Below are 24,368 nucleotides of genomic sequence, written 5' to 3'. Positions count from 1 at the left end.
TTTCATATGACTGACATTTTCTTCTGGTAAATACAATATTTGAACATTTTGCCACGTTAAGTTTGAGCAGACTTTTAATGCACCATTTGTTAAATACATTAACTTCGTTTTGAAAGATTCTAAAGTCTTCTTCGCTATTAACTTTCATATAAAGTTTCATATCATCAGCATAAATTAGCACATTTGACTGCTTGAGAAGACAAGTTATATCATTTACGTATAAAATAAATAATAAGGGGCCGAGATGGGAGCCTTGAGGCACACCAGAAGTAACGGAGATACTTTTTGAAAGTGAACCATTAAGTCTAACAACTTGTGAGCGGTTCGTTAAATAGGACCTTATCCATTTCAGTAGGTGTGAACTGAAACCCTGTTTATTAAATTTAAAAATTAACATGGGGATGTCAATTCTGTCAAAAGCTTTACTGAAGTCCGTGTATAAAGCCTGTACAGAATTACCGCGATCCATACAGCTAATATTATAGGTAACAAACTCGAGTAAATTAGTGGCTGTAGATCTTCCTTTAACAAATCCATGTTGCTTTTCAGTAATGAGTGTTTTAATTTGGTTATATATTTTTGCATTCACTATAGCTTCGAAAAGTTTTGGTATGCACGATAAAATGGCTATGCCCCTGTAATTGTTTATGTCAGATTTTTTTCCTGACTTGAATATGGGTACAAGAAATGATTCTTTCCATACTTGAGGAAAAACACCTGATTTCAATGAAGAGTTAAATAGAAGAAACAATGGCATACTCAGTTCATTTACTAGATTTTTTAAAAGAAGTGGAGGAATTCCATAAGGCCCGGGCCCTTTAGTGCTGTCTAAGGAAGAAATGGTTTTACATATTTCTTCAAAGGAAATTGATTCTACTACAGTAAGTACCGTTGAATCAGAGAGATAACTAAAAAACGAAGTATCACGATCTTGCTCGGAAAAACTAGTGTAAACATTTTGGAAAAAGTCGGCGAATAGATTACAAATTTTTTCGGAATTTTGACCTTCTATGCTGCCAAAGTGCATGCGAGATGGAAAACTATTATTTTTTAATTTTGTATTGACATATCTAAAAAAGTTTCTTGGGTTTGATTTTATGTTTTGCTCAATTTTTATATTATAGTCTTGGAAAGAAGTATTTAAGCGTATTGCTAGTCGATTACTGGCTTCTTGGTGTTCCAACTTAGTGACTAATGATGGATTCTTTTTCCAGTTTTTATGTGCCTTCTGCTTTTTATTTCTTAAATGCACAAGCTCTTTCGTGAACCATGGCGGATTTTTGTTATTATTTGTTCGTCGCTTTAATTTTGTTGGAACGTATTCATTGAGAATATTACCAAGAATTGTATGTATGTATGTATGGTTCCCCCATCGGTAACAAGGTCCTGCCTATGGCTGTGTGGCTTGGCCTTCGAATTTCTTCTAGGGCTTCCACGGTCCGATGGTTCGTCGAAAGAAGGCATCCAACCCTCAGAAACCTACAATGGCCGGCTACCCGTGCCGCTTGCAATTATTTCTTTGGGTTATCCCCAGATGCATTCGTTCTAAAAATCAACATGTATGCTTCATATAAGGAAAATATGTAAACAAATTGCACAATGTAATAAAATATATATGATTATAATTATGGAATATATCTTTTTTTAAAAGGATACAGATCTGAAATAAAAATATAATTAGAATATCGAGATTTATTTTGTTATTGCACAAGTAATTGTTGTATTGAATTATGTTGGTGTACGAATGTTTCATTCGAAAGCACTTAAAAATCCCGTTTTGCCTTCCCTAGTACTTATTTTCATTGGTGCGTTCGCGATGTTGATATAAATTATGCATAAGAGTTTTGTAAAATCAGTAAAACGATATCATTCATATGAAACTAATTTTGAAAACATTTCAGTTCTTAGCTGTAAACCATATTTGTTATAAAATTTTATATTTGTCGATAAATGTTAAAAATTCACGAACAAGCAATATAAAATTTAGGAATTTAATTATAATAAAATATAAAGTGAAGAACACAATATTTGGGTAGGTTAATGGAAAAATATAATTAAACAAAGTGAGAGATACAAACTTCATGAAAGCAGTTAAGAAAAAAATAAAATCGCGATAAGGTTTAACCAATTAAAATATGTAGTGCTGGAATTGTTTTAAAATTATTTTAAATCACATTTTTAATTTTAATTTTGAATTTTAAAATGCATGTTAGGCTAATTAACCTGTAATATAAATTAATAATTAAAATATAACAGTTAAATAAAATAAAAGACTTTTTCAGAATGGATCCTAATTAAAGAGTACTTAAAAACATTATCAAGGGTTATTAATTTGGAAAATATTAGTGCAAAATAGAAATTCGAAACTAAATCGAAAAATTAACTGTTTGAAGATGTATCTGAGTAAACTATTTGAAATGTTTTGATGAAAGTTCTAGCGCTCTTTAAACACTAACGATTTGGTGATTGATTAGGTTTGTAACATACTTAATCACCAAAACTTACCCAAGGTGTAGTTTTATGATTAAAACTGTGATTGCACTGGTATTTAAAACTTAAAAAAAATTTATGTTCCAGACACGTAAAGAAAAATTTGATTATTCGATTATTACTAGGAGTGTCTACTACCATCATGAAATCGTCATCGAATTAAATTTTAGTAAAAACAGCTAATCGACACTAGAAAACGAAAATGCATTCCGTTTGTGAAATTGAAAACCAGTCTCGAGTCTGCTCAACATAAAGAAGATCTGCTACTCGCCGCAACCACCAAAAAGCGCAGCTATCGCCCAACGTGGGCCCTATATAGTAGCAATAACACAAACCTGCACGAACCGCACGAACGCGGAGAACATAAACCACGCTGCAAAAGTAGCAAAGTCACAGATTACTACGATTGGAAAAAAAAAAAACTAATTCTTCAAATAACTTGTACAAACAAAATTGAGCGTAAACAAGAAGACATATAAGTGAAAATTGGAAGTTTCTCACCGGAACTGCATTTCGATCATCTCCCCAAAATGTCGAAACCGCCAGGCCAGCTATATTCCAGACGGTTAGGTGAACGTGTTTACACACGATTCGGGGACTACTCTTTCGCACCAACAATCATCACTTCACTTCTTCTAGTAAATTATTTTTTCATTTTCCTTTTTACCACGTATCTGGAACCACTTTTAACTCTATGAAACTTCGATCCTTACACACAAAATTTTCGAGGCTCCACTTAGCAAAAAATGGCTGTTACTTTCCGTTAGCAAAAAAAAAATTTTACTGTTGAGTTAGTACTTTCTAATTTTTCCTTGCAATTAGCTCAATTTGAGTAAAAATCACCCATTTGCTACTAGTTTTAGCATTTCAAGTAGCTTGGACTCGAACTTTTAGTCTGTACTTGAACCGCGGTCAACGTTTTGTGTTGACAGGAATTTCATTTTTGTTTTCGGTCGATTTCGGAATGTTTCGATTCCGTTTTCGTAATGCCGCTGCGGCTGTTGGCAGATTTCCGAAGGCTTATCCTTCGGATACTATGGTGGCCGTTCGGAAGAACCTCCGGTGGATGTTTTTCCGGGTTGAAATTATCCTGTTTGAAACGGAATTTCGATTGGTAAGTAAGATTAACGATTGAATTTGATCTTGAAAGAAACTTAATTATGCTTCTTTATTTCAGGTTTCTGTGGTTTCAGGGCCGAAAACAATCGGAGCGGCAAAATTGGAAACAAGGTAAATTAATAATTGTTCAAATAGTTACCTGAACATGCAAAAACTGTTCACAGTGCTCCGTTCTAGTTTGAAAATCGACTTTTCAATTGACTGCCTTCTGGAACAGCTGGTCCGGTACAGCAGAAATATCGTTTGCAAAGCTGCTTCTGAGTTCGGACTTCCAAATTTTGTTCCAGCTTTCAGATAATGATGAGATTTCTAAGGCTTTGTAATCAATGGACATTGTAAATAGGTTTCCAAACTCGTATAAAATACTGCGAGCGGTTTTCGATGTTCCGTATCATCTGTTTCCGAATGCAGTCAATTGAAAATATGAGTTCCGAATTCGAACTACTAGCTGTTCCAGAAGCAACAGATATAATTAGAAAGAAACCATAAAAGTGTTTTTCTTTCAGGACTTGTTAAGACACCTTCAATCATGCTGCTGTGGATGCGCGGGAAGCTGGACATGGCGCTGCAGTTTTTAAATTATCTCCCATTTACAGGCAAGGTAAGTTTAACTTCATGTTATTTCCTTATGCTTTCAAAAGCTTCCATTGAGCTCTCATTTTTGAAGTTAGAAATTTATTTTTATTAACTCACACTGAAAAATCTTAATTCAAGTGTTCATGTGAATTAAAAATATTCAAAGTGGATACGTTGGATCATTTCGATTCGTTTAAATCTTTCGAGTCGTATGATCAGTTTGAACCGTACGAACTGTTCGATCCGTTTGATCATTTCGACTTGTTCGATCCCTTTGAACCATGCCATACGATACATTCAAAGCGTTTGATCTGATCGTTCGTTTGATTTGCTCGATCCGCTTGAACCGAAAGATCCATTTGAACCGTACAATCTTTTCGATCCGTTCGTTGTAGGCAAATATTTAAAAACCTGATGAGTTTGAATTTTTTCCCGGGATTTTCATCCCGTAGTATGATGTAGTTATAGAGGGGCTAAGTTTAACATTTAATTCAAGCAAGGAGCTACTTTTTTATAAAATCGCTTAACGATACAATTACTTCAATTCTAATTATGTACTGAAAAATTTTCCTATTATAAAATTTCAGCTATCAACCCTGTATCTCGCCTCTTTGATAGGTTACTCAGCACGGTCCACTGCGCTCATTTGATTTGCGCGTTCAGGAAAGCTGTTCTTTTGGTTGTCTTGATGACGTTCAGACAAATCTCCGCAAACCACCATTGTATTATGGCGAAATAAGATCTAGCTAATTGTTGTAAGATAAAAATTCGTTAATGATTTAATAAATTTCATTCTAACTTTTTTTTAATTATAGAATGGAAACTCCGGATGCCAAAGTGTTGACATGCGACATGCGAGACTGTTAAAACCGCTAAACTACCGATGACAAAATAACCGACGTAGAGTGTAAGTAATAAAAATGCTACTGCTTCCGCATGCAGTTTTTTTTTTTGAATAAATTCAAAGCAATTGAATATAACGATCTTTTTATTTATAAATCAATATCAGAAGAAAAACAACGGTGATTTCAAAAATTGAAAATTACTAGAATTCTACACGCAGAAAAATATATTGTGAAAATAATCAAATTTCGACCAAAAATAATAAAATTTTTGGTTGGGAAAAAGCACAAATATATTTTTGGCAACTCTGACAAAAAATATCGATTTGGTTTAAACTTATCGTTTAATGGAAATTAAAATACACCCTTTTTAAAAGTGATCCATAATTGATTTCAAAATAATAAAATTCTGCATAAAGATTACAACACAAATCAGGTTAAAAAATAATAAGATTGTGATGTTTGAAATTATTTTTTTTTTATTTGGAATGAAATTAATGTATGTCTATTTATATCTACTCGCATTTCGGATTCGGAATTCTATTATTAAAAAAAAATAAGCATGTTTAAAAGGTTTGTATTGAATTTCTCAAAATTATTAAATTATTCTCGATCGGTAGACGGTAGAGTTGTTTAGGGACGGCCTGGATCTGAGCCAAACCAGCATATTACGCCGACGGACGGGCACGACTGCGACTGAACCACGAGCTTCTTTGGGCAGACGAACATCCTGACGGCTGTCATCGGGATGGCCGTGGTCGGTCTGCTCTTCGCCTTGGTGGTCCCGCATAGAGCAGTATTATACAATAACGATTCTCATTATCTTCTTCCCAAGACACACAAAAGATTCCCTGTATAGTTTTGGATTATTAATTAACGATTTGACAAATCGTTTTTTCATCAAATGGAATCGTTTAGACACAAATAACGATACAGGGAACGGGTTGTTAAGTAAATAAACGATTCATTTTTTTGCTTTTTTCTAATCGCCCTGAAACGAGCTGTACCACACGTAGAATCTTTACTAAATGATCGTCTCATAAGAAAAATAACGATACAGCATATCGTATAGTGTTGATAAAAAGATCAAAATTAATAATAAAAGTTAGCTTTTATAATCGTTTATTAATCACAAAATTAGTCTACATTAGTACTTTGTACTACACTTTTCAAAATTCCGCACATTTTATGAAATAATTTTTTTTCATACGCCAACACTCAGGGTGCCGCTGCTTCTGATTCTCATACGGAGTTGGTTCAGCATAACATCAGTTCCTGGAAAATAAACATTTTTTATTAGTATCATCATTCAAATTAAGTTTAATTATTCTACAAATCACTTGAGAAATATTGCTCCTCACCGCTACCGCTGGAACAGAGGCCATCACATAACAATCCGGCTCCATTCAGTTGGATTCTTCCAGGCAAAATCTGAGCAGAAATTTAATAGTTTTTCCTACGGGATTTGGCGGCACCACGTCGTCCGAAAATAATTTCATCTTCGCAACCCGATAGCGAATTCACCGTTGATGTGATTTCAACAGTATCAATTCCGGTCTTAGTCCACCAAACGGCCAACAAATCTTTCGAAATCTGCAAATTATCTGTTGGTGCATCCTTCTTTCCGTGAGCTCCTAAGGGAAACCAATAGTTTACGAATTAGTCATTGTTTAGTGCTGCGCGATAATATTAAATATCGATAGGAACTTACCCTTTCCAATTGAACCGAGGCCATCGCCTAACAATTCCGGAACTCTGGTTTGAATTCAAGTGCACTTTACCGGGGGAGTTTTTTTGCCGAACTCGGTCCGAGTGTGTGGTGACAGGGGCGTGTTGCAAAAATACTCAGTTAGTTTTTTCTGATCATTAATCGTATCTTCCATAAGTAGTTTTTAATCTTTTTGTCGCGTTGCTAAATTTATCATTTTATTTTGAGGACGATCAATCGAATCTTTCAAAAATAATATTGAATGGCTGAAAGCAAAGACGCACTGAGCAAAGGCGCAAAAAATTTGTCACTATTAGTTGAATCAGAACTGAATAATAGTGAAGATTCAGTGTATGATTTTGAACTATGCGGGAAGTCTTTCACTGAGTTTTCTCGAGCAATTATGCAATCGTTTCCTAAGAGTTATTCATATTCATGAGTGATATTGCTTATTTTCCGAGAAAATGTTATCACGTTGCATTTCGAGGTACCTTTAGGTCGAATCAATTGCTACACTCTGTGAACCTGTGTAATGCATTTTGCAGAGTCACGCCATCATTCGGGTGACAAATAGACGAAAACATTTTTAAATAATCGGCATAAACCAGCACGAACAAATCAGTCAGTACTTCAGGAAATTCGTTCATATCAGCGATGAAAAGAAGGGGTCCCAAGTGACTCCCTTGTGGAATACCACTGTTGACCGAGAAAATACTAGATCTCACGTTCTCTAGTTCTTTCGATCAAGTATGAACGAATCCATTGAAGACAGGAACCGCCCGCATAGAGCAGTATTATACAATAACGATTCTCATTATCTTCTTCCCAAGACACACAAAAGATTCCCTGTATAGTTTTGGATTATTAATTAACGATTTGACAAATCGTTTTTTCATCAAATGGAATCGTTTAGACACAAATAACGATACAGGGAACGGGTTGTTAAGTAAATAAACGATTCATTTTTTTGCTTTTTTCTAATCGCCCTGAAACGAGCTGTACCACACGTAGAATCTTTACTAAATGATCGTCTCATAAGAAAAATAACGATACAGCATATCGTATAGTGTTGATAAAAAGATCAAAATTAATAATAAAAGTTAGCTTTTATAATCGTTTATTAATCACAAAATTAGTCTACATTAGTACTTTGTACTACACTTTTCAAAATTCCGCACATTTTATGAAATAATTTTTTTTCATACGCCAACACTCAGGGTGCCGCTGCTTCTGATTCTCATACGGAGTTGGTTCAGCATAACATCAGTTCCTGGAAAATAAACATTTTTTATTAGTATTGTCGCTGAATCCCCAAACCGGAGTTTTCGTCAACATCAGCGACGGCGACATCACTGACGACATTCCATGTTGACCAGACATCTGTCAAATATCTTCCGAGTGTCGGAACCAAACAAAAGAACGGGTTGCCAATCGCCGAGGTGTTTGAAGAATTGTTATCGTCGCTGTTTGGCAAGGTTGCCAATCACCAGCGCGAAAACTTCGGATTTCAACTTCAATGACAATATCATCATTCAAATTAAGTTTAATTATTCTACAAATCACTTGAGAAATATTGCTCCTCACCGCTACCGCTGGAACAGAGGCCATCACATAACAATCCGGCTCCATTCAGTTGGATTCTTCCAGGCAAAATCTGAGCAGAAATTTAATAGTTTTTCCTACGGGATTTGGCGGCACCACGTCGTCCGAAAATAATTTCATCTTCGCAACCCAATAGCGAATTCACCGTTGATGTGATTTCAACAGTATCAATTCCGGTCTTAGTCCACCAAACGGCCAACAAATCTTTCGAAATCTGCAAATTATCTGTTGGTGCATCCTTCTTTCCGTGAGCTCCTAAGGGAAACCAATAGTTTACGAATTAGTCATTGTTTAGTGCTGCGCGATAATATTAAATATCGATAGGTACTTACCCTTTCCAATTGAACCGAGGCCATCGCCTAACAATTCCGGAACTCTGGTTTGAATTCAAGTGCACTTTACCGGGGGAGTTTTTTTGCCGAACTCGGTCCGAGTGTGTGGTGACAGGGGCGTGTTGCAAAAATACTCAGTTAGTTTTTTCTGATCATTAATCGTATCTTCCATAAGTAGTTTTTAATCTTTTTGTCGCGTTGCTAAATTTATCATTTTATTTTGAGGACGATCAATCGAATCTTTCAAAAATAATATTGAATGGCTGAAAGCAAAGACGCACTGAGCAAAGGCGCAAAAAATTTGTCACTATTAGTTGAATCAGAACTGAATAATAGTGAAGATTCAGTGTATGATTTTGAACTATGTAAGAAGAAGGGATTGGCCGAAAGAAGAAGAGAGTTGTTTCTTCCTCTTTGCCAGGCTCCGGCTAGCTCGTCAAATGAAGCCCAAAAGGAAACTTAATAGCTGTTTCCAAAAGATTAAAAAGACGAAACTTTTGTATTCATTTTCTAACTTTGCATCAAACAAACATTTTATTTCTGGCGGCCCATTGTCGCGGGATTATTTTGGGTGAATATGAGCAAAAGATAATTTAACTTTTGACTTACATTGGTTGCTTTTTGTTCGGCATTCCTCTCGATGAATTGCTTACCGCCGCGGAGCCTTCCAGAATGTTGCTGTTCACGATCGTCATCGGCTGACCAGATTTCGCGCTCGCCACCAGGCAATGCGCCTCCGGGAACCGGCTAACACACCCCGGTGGCTCGCGGAGCAAACGACCGTCCGTCGCTGTTGCTGCCTTGAGTGTCGAATAATACCGACACCAGCCACCAGATGTCGTGGCTAACGCCATCGATGAATCGTATGAAGAGACCGTATGAAATGACCGTGGCTCGGTGGTGGCCACCGACTCTTCGGATGACGGTCCAGTTGTTGTTGATGAGGATTCGATGATCCGGTCGTTCTCGGCGATCCGGATGAAATGATGTGCAGAATTTTTCCGCACGTGGATGAAAATTTCCCGGACAACACAGCTGCTGTTGGTAGGCACTAATTTCGATTGAACGACGCTGCTTCCCGGTGATTTCCGATCGTGTTGTTCTCCGCTTCCCGGTGATTTCGGTGCTTTCCCGCGATTCCTTCCGCACTGTTGTCCGCTCGGCGCTACTGGGAGAAAAAAGAGAAGAGAAGAAGGGGAAAAAGAGAGCCCTACGGCACATCCGACGTCAGCGCATAAATTCAGCATATTTCGCTTTTCTTTCTTACCCTTTCGCGAAGGGGCTCTCGGGGACTTTTCCCTTTAGTAAGCCGGTTCCGTGGCCGGGTTTGCTTGGCCCTTTATTTCTCCCTCCTTCCCGTTTGCTGGTTTTCTTTCGGGACTCTATTGCATGTGGGATGGGAAGAGTAAGTAAGGAAAAATTTTGCTCGAGTGTAATTTTGAGCTTTCCACTCACCTCTGCGGCTTCCAGTGGCCAGATTAACTTGACACTTTTTGTCCTCTCCTTCTCCGGGTGCTTTTGTAGCTTTTTCCGGGACTTCGTCCCCAGCTATCAATGTGGGAATTGTGATCAGTGGTGAAAATGACAATACAGATCAGCGCTTTCGACTCACCTCGGCGGATTTCCCAAAATGGTTCGTTCCTTTCTGACCGTTCTTCCAACGGCTTGGGATTTTCTTGCACGACGGTGATGACTCGGAGCACAGCACACAGCAAGCAACTTCTACGAGCTTTTTCTTGCTTTCTCAACACGAGGCCAGGCCGTGAAAATTGATTCCAGGTTAAGAACGGCCTAAAATCCGCTTGTAACAGAAACAATTCACTCCACGCACTTGAGATCATCCAATCCCAATAGTTTTAACTAGAATAATGCGCGCTTACGCGGAAATCACGTTCTTTTTTCGACGGCGACGACGACGACGGCTTTCGCCACGATTTTTCTTTCTTCCTTCTCGTCGAATGACAGGTCGACGGAAATGCGCGAAGTTGAGTCGGTGTTGGTGTTTTCTTGATGCTTTTTCTTCCTTGCCCAGTTTTCTTGCGGATGACAACAGTGCGGTTTCATTTTTCTTCAGGTCGGTTCACATTTATTGTATACACGGAGCGAAATCTTTCGAAGTTTTTATCATTCGGTGACAATTATTTTGTTTGATGACATGTTATTTATCCGAATTGGTTTATTGAAGACAAAATAAACCAAGTATAATCTTATATGTTACACAGCATTGCCACAACAGAAAATTTTTTTCATGAGACGGTGTAAGGCGGCTCATGAAAAAAATTACAACTTTCTCAGAAATTTGGTCGGAGCTATTAATGATCAGAAGGCTTGAGCTAAACTCAAAATACTTATCAATTAACTTAGTTGCGTGGCCCTAAAGGCACACCAGAAGTAGTGCACATAGTACAAAACGAAGATACTTATTCTAACCAAAAGTAAGACCAGCGGATTCTGGCAAATGGTGATCAAAGTTGCGTCACTGAAATGTGACAAAGTCACCGACCAATATCTTAAACTTGCTTCTCTCAAAGAATTTCTGCTGCAGCAAACACGCAGAAACGATCAAAAATCTTTAGTAAGCAAAAGGGTTTAGATCGAACGATGATAACGAAACTAAACGATACTATGTACAAGTATTTACAGAGAAACATGATGGTTTTATTTACAGGTTCGTGGTAATTCGCAGAGTTCCAGGTAAAGGAGGATTTAGTCTCCTAAATCAGAAAGAGCCCAGAGTAGAGGTTTTACCGCGCCTCCAATTCGCGTTCCTTTTGAATTTTCTTACTGACCCCCGAAAGTTTCTACGAATGTTTGTATTTGGATTTTTTGGATAATAAGAGTTATTGATAGAGAAAGTAGCTTCAAATCCTCTACGTAGTACAAATACAAAGAGATTGTGATGGTTGTCGCTTTCGGTATGCACGGTTTGTCTCGTCCGGCGAACGGTTTCTTCTTCTTCAGTACTTCTTTCTATTCGTCATCGGTTTGTAGTCTTCATGGCTGTGTGTCAGTTTGTCACGATCTGAGAACGGCTAAGTGTTGTTGCTCTTGATTTCTTGTTCTGTCAAGCTTGGTTTTTTCCTGTATCAATGATGGTTGTGGTACTCGTTAACATTTTCTGGTGGAGAGGTAGTTGCAGAGAATTTTGTTGCTCATCACACCATTTGCGTTGTTTTCGGAGATTTTTCGTTGTTGATCGGCATGGCCGTGTTCACATAGCTTGAGATTTTAGTGCGTGGTGCTTTCGGCAGTTTGCGAGAGTCGATATGGAAGTAGCGACCGTCATAATGTCTACCCCTCACAACTTCTGCGCAAAACTCCGTAGGTGCTTAACTCTTTCGCCCGTTTTGAAGTCCTGATTATCGTATCGACAGCAGCGACTTGGTGTTTGGAGCTACTGTACTTCAATTTCCCGTATTCCAATATCCCGAGCCTGAAGGGGCTGGTTTTGCCTTCTAAGTTTCCTTCAGTTCGTATAGGTTGATGGTTGGGTGTTGGTTAAGTTGTCAGTTTGTCACGGTCTGAGAACGGATGTGTATTCTTGATTCTTGTGCTTCGTTCTATCAAGCTTGGTTGATTGCTGCGTTAGCATGATTGTGGTATTCTTGAACATTTTCAGGTGGAGAGTTGGTTGAGAGATGGTTGTTGCTCGTCACACCTTGGATGTTGTGTTTGGAGCGTTGCTCGTTGTTAACAGGCTTTGCCGAGTGTACATAGCTTGATTATATGGGCGTGTGGCTTACGACAGTTAGCGAGAGAGAGTCGATATGGTAGTAGCGGCCGTCATGATGTCTACTCCTCACAACTTCTTCGCATAACTGTATTTCGTGGTGCTGAATCCTTTTTCTGATGTCCTGACAATCCTTTCAATTGCAGCGACGTGGTATTTGGAGCTGCTGTACTTGACTTTCCGAACATTCCAATATCCCGAACCTGAATGGGTTCTCTACGATGGTGTGTAGCGCCTGGCTACGGTTGCTCACCAGTGCTACTATCCCCAGCGCTGCTACGCTGCTTCACGATGACAGGATTGCCTTCTGGACAATAAGTGGCGGCAATCCCACGCAAGGTTGCCGGCCCTCTCCAAATTCTGAAGAACTTCCTGGCAGAGTTCTTAGAGTCCATCCAGCCGACGCTGGTCCTACGCAAGGCCGTTGTCTCCTTCATAAACGCCTACTTCGTTGTGTTCGTCGGTGTGCTAGCGACGACTTAGCATCAGCTGTGTTCCGTTGAATTGTTTGAATTGAAGAATTCTGCAAATATGATCCGAGTTGTTGGGGGCGAGGTTTCAAATATGATGTTGGTCCTTCAGCCTTCTCCATTTCGTGTTTTGTGCTCTAAGTGAGCTTGTGGTCAGCGTTGTTGCTTACATAGCTTGAAACTTAATCTGCTTTGATGTCTTTCGCGTGATAGCGTCCGCGTTTCCCGCTCGAGACATCTTCTAACTCATACAGATTCGCACCTAGCACATTTCGAATAACTGCTGGCACGAACTTCGGATTCAGCTTTTGGTTGACATGATCTGCTTTCGAGGACAAGTTGAACTTCCTTCTCCATACTACATCACCAACTTTGAAATCTACCGTCCGCTTCCTTAAGTTGTATCGCTGTTTGGAGTCTTCGTGACCTTTCTTGATCCTCTTCGTGATGAATTCTTGGATTCGCTTGATTCCTGATAGTCGTAGATCCTGTGTGATCCTTGGATCATCCGAGGCGTTCAGGTGTTGTTGTGTGTAGAGATCAGTGTGTAGAATCAAATCACGGCCGAAATTCGCGAAGTGCGGGCTAACTCCAGTGACTTCGTGCTTCGCGCTGTTGATCGCTGCGGTGATCGCCGGTAGATTCTCATCCCAACAGCGATGATCTTCGTCGATTAGCGAGCGGATGCATGTGATCAATACGCGGTTGGTGCGTTCGGCGTTGTTCACTTGAGGACAGTAGAAGGCAGTTCGCATATTGATGATCTTGTGGCGTGCCAGTAACGATTTGAATGCGGCTGATTCGAATTGCTTGCCATTGTCGGAAAGTATGATCCTGGGTCGTGAAAACTTTAGAAACACCTGTTCTTCCAAGAAGCGTACCATACGGACTGAATCTGCTGCTCTCATCGGTTGCACTATAACGTACTTCGTTATCCAATCTACCACGACAAACATGACAGTGTTTCCTTGTTTTGAGCGTGTCAGAGGGCCCACGCAGTCCACCGAGATCAGCTCCCATGGAACTTTGGCTGGTTTGGCGTTGCCCATCTGCGGCATCATCTTCGTGTTCGGCGCCTTGCTAGCTTTGCAGGTATCACAGCTTCGAACAAAACGGCTAACATCGTCCTGCATCTTGGGCCAATAGAAGTGGGTTTGGATTTTCTTCAGCGTCTTATAGAATCCCAGGTGAGCTCCTGTTGTAGAATCGTGAAACCTTTTGATTACTTCCCGCCGATTTTCAAGTGGAATTACCTTCTTCCATGTGTGCGTAGTGACTCCGGTTTCGTCACGACATCGACAGTTCTTATACAGCTCTCCGTCGATCGTCCGAAAATCTGGATACTTGTCCGGCTCTTTTTCCACATGCTGAACAAGCTTGATGTACCAAGTGTCCTTCGTATCGTCCTTCGAGAGTGTAATTGTGGCGACTGCTCTCGACAAGGCATCCGGAACGACGTTGATTGTGCCCTTTCGATATCGGATTTCAAAGTCGAAGGCGTTCAGACGAAGAATCCAGCGACTTAATAGTGCTGTTGGGTTTTTCATCGATTTTAAATAGCTCAATGCAGCGTTATCGCAATGCACGATGAACTTAACTCCTTCCACGTAACAGCGAAACTTCTCTATTGACCTTATCACCGCTAAACATTCCCGTTCTGTAGTCGAATACTTCCTCTCCGATGCTGACAACTTTTGGGAGAAGTAGCATATCGGGTGTTCCTCGTCGTCAATCTCTTGGGTGAGCACCGCTCCAATAGCGACATCGCTGGCATCACATGCGATCGCGAACGGCTTGGAATAGTCCGGCATGGCAAGAATTGGTGCGGACACTAACATGGACTTCAGCTTTAAAAATGCCTCCTCTGCTTCCTTGGTCCAGCGAAATTTAACCTTGGTTCTGGTGAGTTCCGTAAGTGGTGCTGCAAGCTTGGCAAAGTTATGGATGAAGCGACGGTACCAATTGCAGAGGCCCAAAAAACGCTGCAACTCCTTTCGCTGAGTCGGAACCGGGAACTTTACTATGCATGCTACCTTTTCATCGTCGACTTTCCAACCCTGCTCGTTCAAGACGTATCCTAAGTATTTGATCTCTTTCCGGCAAAACATCGACTTTTCCTTGGATATTGTTAGGTTCGCGATTCTCAGTCTTCGAGCGACCTCCTCCAATGTCTTCAGATGCTCCTCGAAGTCTTTTGAACAAACCACGATATCGTCGAGGTAGTGAAACACGTGCGGCTCCATGTCGGCGAAGATGTGCGTCATTACTCTCGCCAGCGCTTGACTAGCCGTGCATAAACCGAAAGGAACAACGCGAAACTGGAAATGACCGCGAGAGGGTACTGTGAATGCGGTCAGTGGACGAGAGTCTGGATGCAATGGAAGCTGCCAAAATGCGTCCTTCAAATCGATGGTCGAGATGTATGTACAACCGCTTAAGTTGTTGATGATTGACGAAATTTGGGGAATTGGGTAGCCTTCATTAACCATCACGCTATTCAGGTGGCGGGCGTCCAGGCAGACACGACATTTCCCGTTTTTCTTCTTAACAGCGACGAGTGGGTTGTACCAAGGGGAGAACATGGCTTCCTCGATAACGTCCATGGCCAGCATCCTATCGATCTCCTTGTTTACCTCCTCCAGCACGTATTTAGACATCGGGTAGTGTCTTTGTTTCTTCGGCGGTGCATCTCCGACGTCGATACGATGCTCATACAGCTGTGTTCTGCCTAACTCGCCATCTTCTGCTTTAGGAAATCGCTGCACAACCAAATCTAACCGTCTCTGTTCTTCCTCCGATAGTGTCTTCGTTACGTGTTCTGCTGGTGGATCTTCTACTTCTGCTACTGTAGGTATGGTTTCCAGTGTACAACACACGGCCTTAACACCAAAGGTGTTCCAGAAGTCCATGCCCAATATTACACAGTCTGGAATCGACGGGACTAACAATACTGGAAGGGTTTCGTTTCGGTCATTGTAGGCTATGGGAAGGCGAGCAAAGCTGACAACTTTATGACACGTCCCATCAGCTGTTTGTATCCCTCCTTTAGCGTTTCCTTTTCGTAATCCTAGTTCGTCTACAATTTTCACGTTGCTGCCGCCTAGTAGTGAGCAAGTGGCTCCGCTGTCCAATAAAGCTTTCAGTTCTTTGCCTAGAACTCCGATGACAGCATGCGGCCTGTTGTCTTGTCCGGGATTAATGATGATCGAGTTGAGTTGTGTCAATATCAGGGTTTCGATGAGGGTGTTGCTTGGGTTTGTTGAATCATCTCCCTCTACTGATGACTCCCCGCTTTGTAGTTTCCCGCGCTAGAACGACATGATGTGCAGTTGCGCAGGGTGAATCCCTTTTTGCCGCAGCCATGACAGAAATAGAAAGTCTGCTCCTTCTCACAATCGACGAATCGGTGTCCTGCTTCTTCACAATTCCAACAAGTTGTCAGAGTTTTCCGCTGGTCCTGAGAGTGCTGTTTTGGAGGCTGTGCTTCTTGTGTTTGCCAGGGTTGTCTGTGCTGCTGAAATTGATGTTGAGTTGTCAGGTACTGATGATTTGGTTGGATGGGCTGATACTGTTGATTGTAATTCGAAGATCGTTGCTGCTGACCTTGCCACGGTTGCTGCGAATACTGGAACTGATGATTTTGATTCCCTGAATACTGCTGCGAACCTTCAAACTGTTGCTGTTCTACCGGATACCGAGACCTCTGCCATTGATGTTGTGAAGCCTGCAGCTGCTGCTGTTGCGTGTACTGCGGATGCGGTGATTGTTGTTGTTGGTTGGGTATCGACGGTTGATTCTGCCTGCTTGTGGTTCTGGGATGTCTACGATCCACAAAAGTCTTGATGGCGTTGATCTGCTCCGTCAGCTCTTCCATTTTCAGGTGCCAATACTCTTCGTCGTCTGCTTCTGTCGCTTCTTTTTGCAGTCGAGTTGCTGCTGCTGATTCTCCCGCGTTGTTCTTTTCCACCAGATTTACCTTCGAGAAACGTTGGTTGTACGACGGTTTCTGCTGGTTCTTCGGCGTGGCCAACCTCGGTGCTAATAGCGATTCCCGTGGAATAGACATGCGTTGTTGTCTGTCCAGCAAAAGCTTCATGTTGTCTTGGGTTTTGCACGTCCGAACTAGCTGCTCGAGCGTTGTAGGATTTGCTGCTGTGACTGCTGATAAGTAATCCATGCGCATATTCTTTTTTACCAGGAACAGCTTTTCTGCGTTGGACATCGGTGGATCGGCAAACCGGAACAACGTAGAAATGTCCTTGAAGTATTGATCGAACGATTCTGCTTCACCTTGGTAACGGAAAAACGCCTCAGCCCTCAGCAACTGACCATGCTCTTCACCTAGATAGTCACGTCGAATAATACGCTTGAACGCGTCCCACGACACCAGTTGACGTTGGTTATCTGCATACCACTCTAGCGCATCGTTCATAAGTAAATGCTTGACGCCTGACAGCAACACCTCATCGGAAATATCGTCCGAAACCGCAAAGCTTTCAACTCGATCCAGGAACGTGTTGAGATTCTCGACGTCTTCGCGCCCCTTGAAGAAGAAACGCCAGTGGTGTATCGCCTTCTGCATCCTGCTATTCTCGTCATTTCTGCGTGGCTGAAGTTGTAGCTGCAACAGGTTGTTCAAGAGCTCGTTTCTAAGATCGTCAAAACGCTCTCTTTCCGTGCTGCTGTTTCCTGCTTGTGTTGATCTGAAGCTACGTCGGTTGCCTTCGTTGTTGTCTTCAGTTGATTGCTGTAGTTGTTGTTCACAATTGATTGCAGCTGCATTGTTGTTCAAACCCCGTTGTGGTTGCGCATGAGGATTGGGGAGAAGGTGTGGAAGGTTGCTGGTTTCGAAGTCGTTGTTCAACACTCGTTGCTTTGGAACGGCTCCTGTCTGTTGATGTGGCGAAATTCCTCGCCCTCGACCTCGGCTTGTGTTGAGTGGTGAACCTGCCTGAATTGTCGTGTTTTGAATGCTTGCTGAAGCGTTGAAGATCTCAGCAAGACTGCTTTCTCCTCCGACTCCTTCCTCTTCCACTGCCACTAAACTAGAGTTTGCACTAGCACCGTTTTCAATATGCGCACGCACTTTTTTAAGCAACTCGCTTACGATTGACTGAAGGGACGTGAGAACATCAATAAGATAGTTTGGTGGATCTATAATTTTCAATCTTTGGTCATAATGAAGCAATCTAGCTCTAGCTATTTTAAGATCCTGGTTGTTATTTGTTTTGCAAGCTAAATCGGCAAAAGTTTGTAGATCTTTAATGCCAACTGTGCAATTCTCAATATTTATTGTTGGACTCATCACATGAATCGAACTATTGTGAAAAGGTCCTTAATTTGTTCTTCTTGAAGAAGTGCTTTTAAACGCAACACTTTGCTGCGATGTGTGAGTGAATTCACATTCAAAATGTGTCGCAACGCTAATTCGTAAGCGATTTCCTCTTCTGATAGCAACGAAAAATCCATCTTAAATATAATTTACTTACTTTGTATTGTACTTATTATGATGATAGCTCTAAATGCTACTTACTTTAAAGCAGCAAAATCGAAATATAAATCCAAAGACGAACCAAACAAGAAATCTTAACAAGATTTCGAAAATTAACGATAAGGAGGAAAAACCATCAAAAAACCAAAATTTTCTGTTGTGCTGTGTGGGTTTTTAACGTTGGGTGCCAATGTAATAAGAATTGGCTGAAAGAAGAAGAGAGTTGTTTCTTCCTCTTTGCCAGGCTCCGGCTAGCTCGTCAAATGAAGCCCAAAAGGAAACTTAATAGCTGTTTCCAAAAGATTAAAAAGACGAAACTTTTGTATTCATTTTCTAACTTTGCATCAAACAAACATTTTATTTCTGGCGGCCCATTGTCGCGGGATTATTTTGGGTGAATATGAGCAAAAGATAATTTAACTTTTGACTTACATTGGTTGCTTTTTGTTCGGCATTCCTCTCGATGAATTGCTTACCGCCGCGGAGCCTTCAAGAATGTTGCTGTTCACGATCGTCATCGGCTGACCAGATTTCGCGCTCGCCACCAGGCAATGCGCCTCCGGGAACCGGCTAACACACCCCGGTGGCTCGCGGAGCAAACGACCGTCCGTCGCTGTTGCTGCCTTGAGTGTCGAATAATACCGACACCAGCCACCAGATGTCATGGCTAACGCCATCGATGAATCGTATGAAGAGACCGTATGAAATGACCGTGGCTCGGTGGTGGCCACCGACTCTTCGGATGACGGTCCAGTTGTTGTTGATGAGGATTCGATGATCCGGTCGTTCTCGGCGATCCGGATGAAATGATGTGGATGTCCGCACGTGGATGAAAATTTCCCGGACAACACAGCTGCTGTTGGTAGGCACTAATTTCGATTGAACGACGCTGCTTCCCGGTGATTTCCGATCGTGTTGTTCTCCGCTTCCCGGTGATTTCGGTGCTTTCCCGCGATTCCTTCCGCACTGTTGTCCGCTCGGCGCTACTGGGAGAAAAAAGAGAAGAGAAGAAGGGGAAAAAGAGAGCCCTACGGCACATCCGACGTCAGCGCATAAATTCAGCATATTTCGCTTTTCTTTCTTACCCTTTCGCGAAGGGGCTCTCGGGGACTTTTCCCTTTAGTAAGCCGGTTCCGTGGCCGGGTTTGCTTGGCCCTTTATTTCTCCCTCCTTCCCGTTTGCTGGTTTTCTTTCGGGACTCTATTGCATGTGGGATGGGAAGAGTAAGTAAGGAAAAATTTTGCTCGAGTGTAATTTTGAGCTTTCCACTCACCTCTGCGGCTTCCAGTGGCCAGATTAACTTGACACTTTTTGTCCTCTCCTTCTCCGGGTGCTTTTGTAGCTTTTTCCGGGACTTCGTCCCCAGCTATCAATGTGGGAATTGTGATCAGTGGTGAAAATGACAATACAGATCAGCGCTTTCGACTCACCTCGGCGGATTTCCCAAAATGGTTCGTTCCTTTCTGACCGTTCTTCCAACGGCTTGGGATTTTCTTGCACGACGGTGATGACTCGGAGCACAGCACACAGCAAGCAACTTCTACGAGCTTTTTCTTGCTTTCTCAACACGAGGCCAGGCCGTGAAAATTGATTCCAGGTTAAGAACGGCCTAAAATCCGCTTGTAACAGAAACAATTCACTCCACGCACTTGAGATCATCCAATCCCAATAGTTTTAACTAGAATAATGCGCGCTTACGCGGAAATCACGTTCTTTTTTCGACGGCGACGACGACGACGGCTTTCGCCACGATTTTTCTTTCTTCCTTCTCGTCGAATGACAGGTCGACGGAAATGCGCGAAGTTGAGTCGGTGTTGGTGTTTTCTTGATGCTTTTTCTTCCTTGCCCAGTTTTCTTGCGGATGACAACAGTGCGGTTTCATTTTTCTTCAGGTCGGTTCACATTTATTGTATACACGGAGCGAAATCTTTCGAAGTTTTTATCATTCGGTGACAATTATTTTGTTTGATGACATGTTATTTATCCGAATTGGTTTATTGAAGACAAAATAAACCAAGTATAATCTTATATGTTACAACTATGCGGGGTGGTGATGTTCATCGTGAACCAGATGCGCGGAATAGAGACGAAGATATCGTCCTGGACGAGCCGAAGCGTTCCCCGACGGCCAACACCTACGCCAACCGGGAGCCTAACTTGATCGAACCCAGTAGCTCGATCGCCACCAGTTGAGCAGCAGTGGGTGGAAAAAGAAGGCAACGTTTTGGGTCGAAGTATCTGGAACAGAAATAAAAAAGTTGATGAAATGAAATGAAATGATGTTCCCCCAGCCGTTTTAGAGCAGTTTTCGGGCTAGTTTGAAACTTTGCAACCTACCTTTAAAGCTGCTTTCCGTGTCCGTAAATTTTCCGCTGTTGTGTTTCGGATGCGCTGAAAACTTTTTTCTTTCTTTTTTTTAAGTTATCGTTTTTGAGTTACACGCTTATCGAATAAACCTAATATTGGATTTCAAATAAACCAAATTTTAATTTTATTCAATAAAAAATGAGCGTGTAAAAATAACAAAATTTTTCGTTTATCTATATTCCAAGTCTTTGTGAAAGTTATCGAAAAATCTGCTTTTAAAAAACAAAATAAAATAACAAAACGTTTTGTTGGAACCACTCCCCATTCTTTTTCTGCGTGTAGTTATTTTTGAGGGTAAATAAATTTTTGCTTAAATTTTAGCAAATAATAATTTTTATTGCTGAAAAATTAGTAAAAATTTAGTCTGGACACTTTCGACTATTTTGCTAAAATTTCAGTAATTTTTTTTTGCTAAATTGATTGCTAAGTTTTTAGCTGATCAAATTTGAGCAAAATTTTGCTAAATTTCGGCCTCAGAAATTTTGTGTGTACACACAAAATTTTCGAGGCCAGAAATTAGCAAAATTTTGCTCAAATTTGACCAGCTAGAAACTTAGCAATCATTTTAGCAAATTTTTTTAACTCGAATTTTAGCAAACGAGAGAAAAATTTAGCCGCCGCAATTTTTGCTCACTTTTTTAGCAAAAACCGGTAGAAAAGATCCTATTGGATTTGAAATTCCCATTTTTCCAGGAAATTCAGGGGAAATATCTGTTTATAAAATAGAATACCAAATTTTTGACCATCCGCCAAGCGGAAAACCGATGCGTCCAGATTGGCTTCCTTCTTTTCGATCATCCTGATGGCAATGCTGTCTGTTATCGCCGGCAGCAGCAACCTGTAGAAAGAAAACAAAGAATTTTTCAAATTTAAAACCGGACTTTCCATTGGCCAAATCTGCTCTTACCTGTCCGCTCCCGATGTGAATTTATCCACCATTTCCGCATCCAATTGTCCATCACATGCAGCAATGTTGACCGGGCTTCCATTCCGTCGTTATTGTCAGCCCAGTCTCCGCAGGTTCCGCCAGCATCTAATTTACTCAACCGCACTGATTCGCGTCGAACTTTTTTTCTCGAAGACGGCGGCTGCTTTTCGAACGAAGCGGCTAACTAGGCTGCATTTTTACCAAAATCAAGCAAAATAACAATTTTGCTATCGCGTAAGTAAAACAACCCTTATTGCTAATCGAAAGTAACCCAATATTTTTGCTAAGTGGAGCCTCGAAAATTTTGTGTGTACACACAAAATTTTCGAGGCCGAAAATTAGCAAAATTTTGCTCAAATTTGACCAGCTAAAAACTTAGCAATCAATTTAGCAAAAAAATTTAACTAAACTTTTAGCAAAATTGCAAAAAGTGTCCCGACTGAATGTTTACTAATTTTTCAGTAAAAAATAATCTTTGTTTGCTAAATTTCAAGCAATTTTTTTTTTACTGAAAATTACTAGTAAATATGAAATTTCAATAAAACAGTTTGTGTGGAATTTGTGTAGTTTTTAATAAATAAAAAACTGATCTTGAATTTATTTTAAATTTTATTGCATAACCCGCACCATTACTAAGTGTATCCGAATTCGTGCCTTCTGCGACACATCGGGCTTCAGCTGGTCATCACATCAGGTTTTCCTCAACCATGTTTGCAGCCGGTCAGGAAAGCTGAAAATTAAAAACAGAAATTACTTTGAAAACTTCAAACACATGCACTGTTTAAAAACATCAGATTGACTCAACTTAAACTTTTAAGTTCGATATACTTAAGAAGTGCAAAAAACATATTATTTTTCAGGTCTTTGCTAGAAACATATTCAACAATATTGATAATGACTTCATGAAACACACGCTCTTGTTTCAGGTTTTTCATTTTACGTTCTACATTTTGGTACTATCCAGTAGAATTAGAAAAGTTTATGTAATACGCTGATATGGAAAAATAATCAGTTATTATAAGCATGCATGAAACTTGTAAGTTTCATCTGTTCATATCAGTGAGAGAAGTGATAGGGAGATCTACTTTTTTAACAATTTTTTTCATCAAATGAATACTTTTAGGTTTTCAAGCTTATTTTATCCAAATTTTCAAGAAGGTATCTCATTTCGTATTCAAATATGCAATCAGGATATTACCTAATTCCAAATCTTAATCCAATGCAAGAGATCTCTCATCAATGTTTCAGCTTAATATTGCAGATAAAAACTGAAATAGTTTTTTTCAACTTTGGAAGCAAAGCATGAATATAATTACACAGAAATTTACACTCTTGCAAAAAAGTTTAAAGCAGAAAATCCGGTAAGTGGGGAATCCGGGAACCGGGTTTGGTTCTATAGAGTTGTTTTTGACGTTTCTTACGCACACTTGCTGAGCGTGTACAGATGAGACGGGACAATTAACGATTCTGCAACGTAATCTTCTTGCTTGCTCATGTTTCCGCCAGCACGCTTCTGACTGGAATGGGATCGCTTGGAACCAACTGTGTGATGTGCCTTAACACAGGCAGGTATCACCGGAACTCATGCATGATTCGTACCAGTTTCCGAACAGATGTTTTGTAGCAGCCTGGAAACGCCGGGAACCAGTAACAATCATCGGCACACGAAATAGCATTGTTGACCGACGATCGATCGATTGTTCGAAAGAACAATCACAAAATTTATCGGTTTTCATTTCATTGAAAGTATAAAAACAAATGAAATATTCAATTTTCTCTACATTTTTCTCACTACGAAACGACGACCGAACGAAAAACACCCGGAGAAAAAGTTGTCAAACGAACGCGATTCGTGCCCAGACTAAATGTTCGAGTCCATGCTACTAAAAATGCTTAATTTAGTAGCAAATGGGTTATTTCTACTCAAATTGAGCTAATTATCCGATCCGATGAAAAAGTGCTAACTCAGCAGTAAAAAAATATTCTTGCTAACGGAAAGTAACAGCGAATTTTTGCTAAGTGGAGCCCCGAAAGTTTTGTGTGTACACTATTCTTTTTAGTTTCATCATTTTGAATCACTTCAATCTTCCCCTCACCCTATCGATGTAACCGGCCGACGAACGGGAGCTAAGCTAAATCGAACTGCACGCGACCGAAGCACAACGAAAACTGATTGAGAATATTACCAAGAATTTTGTAAAAAATCTCCACTTGATTGTCTGTTGAGTTTTCAGCTCGGAATATTGTTTGCCAATCAACAACTTGTAATTTTGTTTTAATCATATTATAGTTAGCATGAAAAAGGTCAAACGTCTCTATAAACTCGTAATCATCTGGTAAACGTTTTTGATCAGGACATATGATTGAGAATTCGATAGCAGTGTGGAAGACCTCGTTTTTCCAAATTGGATCTGAAGCTTCTACAACACAAAAATCATCAGTCAAATTGGAAAATAATAAGTCCAGATATCGACTACAGGCATTTTTTACATGATTTATTTGATTAAGACACAAAGAAGCCAGATTATCAAAAAGAATTTGCAGTGTTTCATTATCACCGCAGATCGGCAAGAGAATGCTTTCATTATCTTCATCAATTAAGAATTGGAGACTTGATTGGTTAAAGTCGCCATAAAGGTGTATTTTAAATTCGGGCTCAAAATTTGCGAACATTTCAGTAATGTCAAACAGAAACTTTTGAAAATATTCTTTA

At 40.4% G+C, this 24,368-nt stretch overlaps 2 protein-coding genes across 7 annotated transcripts in view; one reads left to right on the top strand and one right to left on the bottom strand.

The window, feature by feature from the left end:
* Nucleotides 1-24,368, bottom strand: part of LOC129754241 (putative 1-phosphatidylinositol 3-phosphate 5-kinase) — a 303,435-nt gene that overhangs the window by 4,028 nt on the left and 275,039 nt on the right. Inside the window, exon 11 of one of the 6 annotated variants that reach the window (XM_055750185.1) lies at nt 22,256-22,385. The exons of the other annotated variants lie outside the window; for them this stretch is intronic. Within the exon in view, the coding sequence (XP_055606160.1) occupies nt 22,357-22,385 (29 nt within the window). The 3' untranslated portion in view covers nt 22,256-22,356. Of the gene's footprint in view, nt 1-22,255; nt 22,386-24,368 lie in introns of those variants that run through there. 6 annotated transcript variants of the gene reach the window in all.
* On the top strand, nt 3,426-5,123 carry LOC129754242 (uncharacterized). Its single transcript, XM_055750191.1, has 5 exons — nt 3,426-3,604; nt 3,668-3,720; nt 4,116-4,210; nt 4,804-4,940; nt 5,001-5,123. Exons 1-4 carry the CDS (start codon nt 3,477-3,479, stop codon nt 4,933-4,935), a joined length of 408 nt encoding a protein of 135 aa, XP_055606166.1. The 5' UTR covers nt 3,426-3,476; the 3' UTR covers nt 4,936-4,940; nt 5,001-5,123.

Source organism: Uranotaenia lowii, chromosome 3 (assembly GCF_029784155.1).
Source record: "Uranotaenia lowii strain MFRU-FL chromosome 3, ASM2978415v1, whole genome shotgun sequence".
Classification (NCBI taxonomy): domain Eukaryota; kingdom Metazoa; phylum Arthropoda; class Insecta; order Diptera; family Culicidae; genus Uranotaenia; species Uranotaenia lowii.
Note: the sequence above shows the minus strand (reverse complement) of the source record. Positions and strands in the feature narration are given on the sequence as shown.